Source organism: Tribolium castaneum, chromosome 3 (assembly GCF_031307605.1).
Source record: "Tribolium castaneum strain GA2 chromosome 3, icTriCast1.1, whole genome shotgun sequence".
NCBI lineage: Eukaryota > Metazoa > Arthropoda > Insecta > Coleoptera > Tenebrionidae > Tribolium > Tribolium castaneum.
In genome coordinates, this window is record NC_087396.1 from 24,742,616 (window position 1) to 24,752,763 (window position 10,148).

Below are 10,148 nucleotides of genomic sequence, written 5' to 3' on the forward strand. Positions count from 1 at the left end.
AGAATTTTGGCACAATAACTACAAAATTTTGGCGAAAATTAGGTGAAAAATTATTAAATTAAATAAGGTAAACGACAATTTCTCTCTGAAATAAACATAATTTTTTAGAGAAATTTCGCTGATTGACGGAAATAATCACTAAATTTGTTTAAACATCGGTTTAGTACGTTTATCAGACGAACATGCAACTATTTTGTAAAAAATCGTCAAAAATAATCCTAAAAATCGCAGCATTGAGTCTAAATTCCTGTTATTTTACCTTCCTCGAACGTTTATGCGTGTATTCAAGCAAGAAAAACACCAAAAGCAAATCACCTATTTGGTTTAAAATGAAAATATTCTAAAGATATTTCTGTATTTTCTGAGGGTATGTAATTATGTATGCTATCAAGACGTTATAAAAAAAATCTGAACATTAAATCAAAAATTATATAACTTTTGTCAGTGTTTAGGCATTTTTTTGGATTAAAAATTTACATCTCAAAACCGATCAATTAGGTTAAATTTTTACCCTAAAAATGGAAAAAATCTAAAAAGTAGGTCAAAGATGACAAAAATTAGTTAAAAACTCAATTTTTTTTGGCTAAATCAAGTCCAAAATTTACTAAACCAAGACATTGTTTTGCATTTTTTTAGACTTTTAGTACCTTCTTAAGCTAAATTATTTTATTAATTCGCAAAATTTCCCAAAATCAGCCGAAAAAGTGCCAAATTAAATGTCAAAAATCTCATAATTTTTGCATTTGTTGAGCGGTTAGGAACGTCTTTGAGTAAAGAAGTAATTTTTTTGAGAAGCACTAGAACCTAGCGACATTAAATTAGGTAAAAAATGGACATATTTCTGTACATTTGGCAGTCAGGCGCTTAATAATAATAATATTCCAAAACTTTCTTTAATAAATCAATAATTAGATTAAAAATGATATTACTTGCAAAGTTTTTCCAGTAGAAACCGAATTATTTAGAAGAATTGTGTCACAAATAATCCAAAACATCATAAATAGCACAATTTGTTTTTTTTTTAATTTTTAAAGAGGAGACTTCGCTAAAACAGGTAAAAAAATCACTATTTTTTTTAATTTAATTTTGGGGAAAATTAGCATATACTGAGCTAAAATACAGATTTCCATACCCAAGTCTTATACAAAAACAATGTGAATGCATTGTAGTACTCAACTCACCCTCGACTTGAGTACTAAGACAACGTCTGTCATAAATACGCACTGTTGAATCAGCGCATCCAACTGCAAGCTGATGAGGTGCAGTTGGACTTATTGCAAGAGCTGTAACAGCTCTCTGACACTTAATTAAAATATCTTCTTTACAACGCGGTTTTCGGCAACTTAAACCAACAATTACTTAAAGCAAACAACAAAAAAGTTAATACCTTGTCTTTGTCCTCAAATCAAACCAACGCACTGTGCCATCCTCCCCACAACTGAGAAACGTATATTGGGATCATTTGGGATGGTAATCACCTCATAAGTGGTTCCTGCATGGCAACTGAACTGGTTGTAGTAAGTATTTTTGGTGTTTTCGAGATCTGGCCAATGATTATTTCATCAAACAAAAAAGCAAATCAGAGATATTTTACTCACCTGTGTGTAAGATGATTCCATCGCCTGAACACGAAACGATCTGTTTATCAGAAGAGCATGGCAAGAACTTAGCACTGAAGATGTTCGCATGGTGGCTGGTGCAATAATTGGTTTCAACTTTGTATGTGTGCCCATTTGTTATGATTAAATGCTGGTCGTCTGAACCCGACAAAATATACTCTCCTGTGCTGTTCCAACAAATGGTGTTGACACAGCCTTGATGGATTTCTAACTTCTTGAGCAAACCTAGTCTCTGTATAAGATCACCGTCGTCTGAACACAAAAACTGTTACAACACTATGCCTACAAGCACCGTCACCCACCTTTAGCATTAGTTGATAATTTGAAAAAATTGTTTTTATAAGGAAGGTTGTATAAGTCCCGAAATATCGATTTAGGTCTATTATCCATAATTAAGTTATTTAAATTATCACAGCAACTTGCCCCAAGATCACCAAAGTGGACTAAAAATAAACTTCTTGCCATACATGTTCCGTCCGTTGGGTTGAGGGGACCATAAAGCGCAGCACTAATTGGAAATTAATTTACAAAGCATTCCACCGAAAAAGATGTAACAAGTTGTAGGATGAAGTCCACGCGGTCAGAATTTTTTTTTATTTATATTTTAATTTAATGGTAGTTTGTTTTTTTTTTACTTTTCGTCATAGATTAGCATGTAGATAATTAGGGTAATTAGTCAGTAAAGTTCCGAAAAGACCCCGAGACTTTTATTTCGAGAAACATAAACACTTGATCATAATTTATTAGCTAGTCAGGGTGACAAGCAGACCACCCCAAGTCGACCGTGAGAAAGACGCCTTCGAATATGCAATTTTGCATATGAGTTTTTAGTTTTAGAGGGGTAGTGTGAGCTAGAGTCAGTTCCAAGTTAGAGTGACTTAAAGTAATTTCTTAAGTGAATCAAGGTGAGTTATCACTGAGTAAGTAATCCTAGTTTGTTGGTGTGTGAGGATTTTCAATCCAATAAGGTGTAGAGATTTATAATAATTACCATATCAACGGTAGGGTGAGTCGTTCAATCATTATTTTAATTGCTGCGGTGTTGATATTTATAATTGTTGATAACGTTCATCAGAAACCTGCGTGAGTATTGAGTACAATATCAAACTGAAGTTGAATTAATGCGCTATTCATCAGTTGATAGGTTGATACTAAAGTTGGTGATACTTGATGAGAATGATATTGAATTGAGAGTTGACGAACTATGAATAAGATTGAGTTGAGCCCCGACATGTCGAGCTAAACTTTGTTAGTCTGTCTATCCTTAATTAATCCACGGTTAAGCTTGAGGCGGGGCGGCGCTCGAAAATGCCCATTGCACGCCGAGATTAACCCAACAGGGGACGCTGGAGGGTCGCGGCGTCGCGAGGCCTCCAGGTCTGGTTTATGTTTATTTGTGGACGCGGGGGATCACTAGGCAGCCGCGCTCATTGCACCCCCAGGTCTAGGTTGCAGAATAGGTCGTGGGGAGAGCGCTGGAAGGTGATCATTGCACTTGCTCGTTGGTCCGTGAAACGGCTTCGGCTATGAGGTTAAGGGACTTGTTCGCCACCTGCACTATGAAGAGGGCTTCCATTGCACGCTCAGGGCTATGTGTGATTAGCAGTTGAGCAGGTTAGCCAAAAAGGTGATCATTGCACTGCCTGGAACCGCCCCCTTTTTATGTTGGTCATAGGCGAGTACCATGAACATAATATCCATTGCACGCTTGGTGTTGAATGACCTGCGGGTCTCGAAGTAGACGCTGGACGGATATTACCGGGGTACTCATTGCACAACCTAAGACAAGTGGTGGATGACAAGGCAGCGTTGCTTATTGCACGTCAGAACCGCGAGGTGGTCTCTCGATTGCTGCTGATCCAGAGACAAGCGGGCTGGATGGTATCTATGAGCAAAGGGGTAACCCTTTGCCTGGTTTTCCCTATGCTCCTGGAGTCCTATTGACCAGGACTGCGACTGTTAACCTTTTGAACCCCTTGGACAGAGCTCAACCGATTCTATTCGAATTACATATTTTATTGATGGTAGATTTGCATAATTATTTTGGGTTAACGACTGTTACATTTATTGGTTCACAAATGGCGATTGTGGACGTCTCACTCTGATGGACTGGATTACTCACACCCCCATTTTATTTTTCAGACGTTGTCTTAACTAAAATTGATGACCTGACCCGACACCTCGGCACCAGTTCTCCTGACAGGATTATTTAAAGTGGTTGAGTACTTTCAAAGTTAGTAAGGTAGTGAGTTGCTAAAATTGCCGTCGGTCCAAAGATTTTCCTGATATTTGATAAGCATCTGTTTGTAATTTGCGATAATTACGCTTCTGTACAAAAATCGGTTCATCAATGGCCATTGTAATGGATTTTGCGCGTGTTCAAATTAGCTGTTATTTTGCGTTTCAAAAATGGCCCTACAAAATAAATAATTATTTAATTAATTTCACAATTTTTTACTGTCAAAAGTGAACTTATCGAAATGTCAAAACGGGAAGTGTTTACGATTCCAAAAAGAATGAAAATTAATTAATTATTACACAAAGAAAAAATCAATTGTAACTATTTACAGGTGCATCGCTGTATCCAGTTCATTTAATACAATATTTTTCTTACAAAAATAATTTTAAAACTTTTCGGAAAATGGGCTAATGACGTAGCCATTGCCATAGCCACCCAACCTAACCTACAAAACCTTGATTATTTTTTGGATTTTTATTGTGTGAAAATGAGTAAAGTGCACCTTTTACCAAGGTTGGCTCATTAATACAATAATGGGAGCACTATTACGTCCAATAATTTTCAGGTTTGGCCAAATTAAGAGCAACTTCTTAAAAGTGCATGGAAGAGTTTTGCACGTAGCACAGTTGAGTAGCAGTTCAGACGATGAAAAGAAAGTCCAGAAAAAGGATGAGGACACAAAAAAAAGTAACGAAGCCCTCAAAAAGTTAAATAACTTGTTGAGGTATGAGCCTCTTAATAGTAACAAAATATAAATAGAAAAGTACATAAATCTTCCAATAAAGGAAAAATACGAAAATTGCACTGAAAAAACTAGAAATGAGAAAAATATGCTTTTGTTTTGTTGCGAAAATAGTCCACTGGGAGTTCTCTTTAAATAAAATAAAATACCTGGTCAAATTTATTTAATTTATAAATAAAACGAGCACACGAATTTTGTATTTTTTGATATTTGGAACGATAATCTAAACAAGAATAATAAATAATAAGACCATAGTTAAGCTTAGAAAGCATCAATGATTCGCAGAGTTTTTTCAAATTCAAAATATTGTACTTGGAATATCAAATTTTTAAAGCAAAATAAGACCTCTTTACAATCAAGTTGACATATTCTCTAAATCGTAATTCCAAGATCATTATAATTATAAAAATTTTTTACGTTTTAGAGACATCTATTAGCTGTTTTAAAACTATGTAAATGCCAACATACTTAACATTGGAATTTCCAATTACAAGAATGTAAGGAATGTAAGAAAAATAATCATGTGACAGAAAGCAATTAAATGAAGGTGGCCAATTGCAATCCACACATGGAAAAAAGTGCCATTTTTTTAATTAAGGCTGAAGAAGAATTTAGAACTTTCTCCAACTTCAAGCCCATTTAAGTTCAAATAAATTATAGACTACTGATGCACAATCTTCGTATTATGTAATTATTGTATACTTCGATGAATAATTTTTTTACAGTAGAAGCGTCCTTTAAAACATTTATGCGAAAAGCTTATCTTTGCATATAATACTGTACAATATTATTTCTTCCTATTAATCAGCATTGAGTTCCATTTTTGTAGACACAAAGAGGTGATATCTGTCTTCAGATGTTCGATAATAACTAGTTCAACAAACGGAAGTCTATTCATAAATTTTGAAGAATTTACAAGATGAAAATGTAACGAATTTTTTAAAGAAATTTTTAGAGACAAAAACCAGAAACAAACACAATACTTGGAATATGCCGATGATCTCCTGCTTTCCGCCAATTTTGTCTGTTAAGTTTACTTTAAAATTAATTATTTTATAATTTTTTACGTTAGCGATTTGAAATTCCATCATTACAATAATTTTTCGGGAAATGCTCTAAAGCAATAATTCTTCCCAGGACTGTAATAGTACTTTTACTTAATTTTTTCGATATTCCGATAGTTTATTATTATTAATTACTATACCTTCAGAAATTTGATTATAAATTACTTTGCCTAAAATTTTTAAGAGAAGCAATGTGATAATGGCTCTCAAGTCATAGCAAGTCGTTGGATTTTTTATTTTGGGTAAAGGACGTAATAAAGCGGTTTTACACATTTTTAGGATAATATGGGTGAACTTAATTTTAATATCTTTGCTGAAATGTTATCACCTTATTTTTTTGTCTACTAACGAGAATGTCGCATTAGCATAAACAGAAAAAGTAATTATTAACATCCTCTTCAATAAAGTTGTCAACAAAGTATAAAAGGCGCATGAAGATCAAATATTTGAATATTTCAATTTGAATTCAAAAAGAAAAAAATAAGAGAAGTTTCTATAAGAAATCAATCTGAGTATGCTGTTTTGAAAAAACTTAGTGGTGAACAGAATTAAAAACTTCTGGTTTGTTGCAAAAACAATTTTGTTGCAGAGACACAAATGACCAGAGTTGTAAAGGACGTAGCAGAGACGTTGGGAGGAGATGTGAAGCAAACCGAGACAGAATTATTGATGAAGCTTTTAAAGACGTCTGAAGAGGGCAAAGCGTCTAATTTAGTGTTTAGGGCGTTGAAAACAAAACTTGGAACGAGTTATACCAGAGGGATTTAAAGCTGGCTGTTACTCACCCTCCTAGCAATTATTTCCAACAGATGATCTTGTGGACCGAACAGGGGAAAATATGGAAATTTCCCATTGATAACGAACAAGGTTGCGCCTAATTTGTTAAGTATCGTGTCATATTTATAATTTTAGGGCTTGATGAGGAAAAGAAAGTTTACTTTACCGAGCACGTGTTTCTTGAGAAGTATTTAGAGCCTTGGTGTCCTCAAAAGGGGCCCTTGAGGCATTTCATGGAGTTGGTCTGTGTCGGACTTTCGAAAAATCCATACTTGACAGTTGACGCCAAACGGGAACATATCGAGTGGTTCAAAAACTATTTTGAAGAGAAGAAACAATTATTGAAAGAAGTTGGGGCACTACAAGACAGAGAGTTGGCCCAAACACTTAAATCTGGATGTGGAGTGAAAGGGGGCAATGGTCTGACCCCATAACATCACTATGTATTATGTTATCGCAAACGTTGTCCACAAATCTTTGGGAGACTAAGAAATAATCCAAGCGCCTGAAAAATTTAATATTAAAACTAGATATCGCACAGTATTATTATTTTACCATCCAACGTTGTTAGGTCTGGCATTTCTCATGTAGATCCAGAAAGTGTAAGCTTTTTCCTTCTCGGGATATAAGTGGCGATAAATATCAACATAACCGTTTCCAAGAAAAGCAGTCATGCCGTCACGTTCCTCCACTGAAAACCCAGCACTATTGGTGTTGGTTTTGGGATTAGCCAAGTCAATCTCTTTGTGTGCCACGTTCATATCCCCACAAATTATGACTGGTTTTTGGGAGTCCAAATTTTTAATAAACTTCTCGAATTGTTCGTTCCAATCTAAACGTTTTGGCAAGGTGACTAAATTTCGACCTGTTAATAAATGCGAATGAATTACTTACTGTTCGATCGTTGGTGTGAAAATAATGAATATAAATTCGATACAAACCCGACACATCAAACTTTTATTTAAAAAACAAAAACAATGCCTTTGGTTAACTTAAGACGATAGTAACATACAAACTAATTTAAGAGAAATGTACCAAATACATTATTCTTTACGTCACATCTTCGATAAATCTCTCATACAAAAGCTTTTAAATAAAATATTTGAGACTTGGTCGATTCAAATACGCGTAAGCCTTTAAATTAAAATTTGGAGGAGATATTTGAAATTTTGAAACAAATTACTGTAAAAAACGTTGCATCAACCCGTGAGAAGGTTGTTCAAGATTGTTCAAAATATTTAAGTAAGAGCTAGGAAAAATACTTTAAATAAAAATTGTGAAGCATACAATCAGAATGAGGCGAAAAATTATTATTACATTAATTCAAAAATAGAATACTTTTTTCTCTTTCCTTAAGCGAAAAATAAAGACGTTTTTATTAAAAAAAACCGCGAGATTTTGCTAAAACTGACAAAAAACAACTAAATTTGTTTGATCAAATGATCATGGCATCATTTTACCTTTTTACAAGGGATTTAGCATGTTTTTGGCCCTGTCAGGCAAATGTTTTGAAAAATATCGGCAAAAATACACCGAAAAGTATTCGAAAATTGTGTTATGTTTGCCTTTTTTTGTGTTTAAAGGTGAATAATTTTTTTCGAACGTTCTATCAAGTTTATCAGGCAAAAACGCCAGTATTTGGAAGAGTTTCCTCAAAAATGTGTTGCTCACTCGACTTATATTTTCATTTATAAAATGATACCATCTTGTAGTAACATTATCAGTTAAAAAAAAAATAGTTTGATTGAACAATGCATCAATTCATCATAAAATACAGTCCACAGTTAATCATAAACAAAGCATTGTCAATGACAAATGTCAATTTCAATGACAAATCGTAAGATATCCGGCTCGAAGAACCAAAAAATGTGGCTGTATTTTATTACGAATTGACACAATGTTAAATCAACTCTGTTTTTTATTGTTATTTTTTGTTTATTTATTTTTTTTATAAATTAAAATATAAATCTAATGCGCAACGTAAGCAAAAATAAAATTAATGTTTAAAATGAAGGGTTTTTGTATTTTCGAGTAAGAAGGCCACGGACTTTTACTTAATCCTTAGTATAAGGGCATTCTAAAAATTAAGAAAAATCTGAACATATGTCAAAAATGAAGGCCAAGGACTTTTACTTAATCCTTAGTATAAGCGCCTTCTAAAAATTAAGAAAAATCTGAACATAAGTCAAAAATCTACTTAGAAGACCTGTTGTTCCAAAACAATTCGGATCAACAAATTATTGACGAATAATATATAACTCAGATTGAGGAGAAAAATTATTAAATTAGTTCAAAAATTTTGTACTAAAAAGTTCGCGAAATGTGGCTAAAAGTAGCGGAAAACCACTGAATTTATTTGATTATGACAATATTTCGCCTTTTTTCAAGCGGTTAGTATAATCCTTGGTGTAAACACGTTCTAAAAACTAGAAAAAAAGTTGGACAACTGTGGTTTAGGTCAACATAAATAATTATTGCCTTTTTTATTGTTTCAACAAGTATTTTACGAGATTTCACAAAAATCATACTAAATTCAATTGTTCCTAAACTTTTATTGTCTTCTAAAAATTCACAAATCGGAAAAGTCAGCAGCCTAGTTTTTCAATTAAAATATCTTTAAAATTTATAAGTAAAATCAAATAGTTGTATCAAACTGCATGAAGATAAGTTATTAGTTTCGTTTGATGTTTTTTTTTTTGTTCCGAATGTTTTTTTATTCCAATTCCACAAATTTTATTTTACTTCCAGACATTCCAGTCATTAAGTTTTTAAGAAATATAATCGACTAAATACGAAACTATTTCAAAGAATTTCGTCAGAAATAAGGCAAAAATCACCGCATTTTATAGGCCAAAGACATTTAAACCTTGGAGTAAACACATTTCCTGACATTTTTGGTATTAAAAATGCACTAGAGACAATTTTCTCGAAATTTTACACAAAAAGTATTAAATACACTTATAAAAAAAAAGATAATTTGGTAATTAGAACCTAGAACACATTAGAATTTTTATAGCCAAAAAGTTCAAGCTACCTTTGTTGGCAAGTTTTCTATCTCTTGTTCTGTGACTGGCTGATCCAAAAAGAAACATTGCTGACGTCGGGTCAGAAATTCTCACATTTTCAATAATTTTTCGCTATTTTATGATTGGCTATCCACATAACTCCAACTTTTTTATTTACAATTTACTGAACAAATATGGGACCAATTAACACTTGGTTTAAAGAACACAGCTCATTTAAGATTCAACAGATTTCAAAAATCAACACATTGGTTAAAAAGCGTTGTATTTTTTTTTCAATAAAAGTAGTGAGTCTTTTACTAAATAAATTCTCTCCAGATAAAAAAAAATTAAACATTTACCTGCATGGGGGACATATACGTTGACTACAAAGAAAGTTTCATACTCCACAGTGATACATCTGCCCTCTGTATCATGTTCTTTAGAGTCAATCCCATAAATAACATTAAGTGGTTTATCTTTAACCATAATGCCTACACCTGCATAGCCATCTTTATCGCTACAGCACCACAATGTTTCGTAACCTTCTATAGTCTTGACTTCTTCTGGTAATTTATATACAGCGCACTTAGTCTCTTGAATACAAAGTATATCTGGTTTGTCATACTTCAAGATATCAAGGCATCCCTTCTTTAACCAGCTTCTTAATCCGTCTACATTCCACGTAGTGATATGAAAGTTGGG

At 33.3% G+C, this 10,148-nt stretch overlaps 1 protein-coding gene and 1 long non-coding RNA gene across 2 annotated transcripts; both read right to left on the minus strand.

Annotated features, from left to right (window-relative positions):
• Positions 1-1,204: 1,204 nt before the first annotated feature.
• On the minus strand, positions 1,205-1,738 carry LOC135265618 (uncharacterized). The gene is made up of 3 exons (XR_010333350.1): positions 1,599-1,738; positions 1,388-1,543; positions 1,205-1,342 (listed from the first exon to the last, which is right to left on the minus strand). It is a non-coding gene; the product is annotated as an uncharacterized LOC135265618 (long non-coding RNA).
• Positions 1,739-2,311: 573 nt separating this feature from the next.
• Positions 2,312-10,065, minus strand: LOC135265617 (DNA repair nuclease APEX1-like). Its single transcript, XM_064355458.1, has 3 exons — positions 9,806-10,065; positions 6,997-7,306; positions 2,312-6,946 (listed from the first exon to the last, which is right to left on the minus strand). Exons 1-3 carry the CDS (start codon positions 9,930-9,932, stop codon positions 6,829-6,831), a joined length of 555 nt encoding a protein of 184 aa, XP_064211528.1. The 5' UTR covers positions 9,933-10,065; the 3' UTR covers positions 2,312-6,828.
• Between the last annotated feature and the right edge of the window lie 83 nt (positions 10,066-10,148).

Excerpts from the sequence above, each read along its gene's own strand:
- LOC135265617 (XM_064355458.1), bottom strand. The coding sequence starts at position 9,932 with ATGGTTAAAGATAAACCACTTAATGTTATTTATGGGATTGACTCTAAA. Across the intron at positions 7,307-9,805 it reads CGTATATGTCCCCCATGCAG|GTCGAAATTTAGTCACCTTG; the intron begins GTAAATGTTTAA and ends ATTTATTAACAG. Across the intron at positions 6,947-6,996 it reads AGACCTAACAACGTTGGATG|GCGCTTGGATTATTTCTTAG; the intron begins GTAAAATAATAA and ends TAAATTTTTCAG.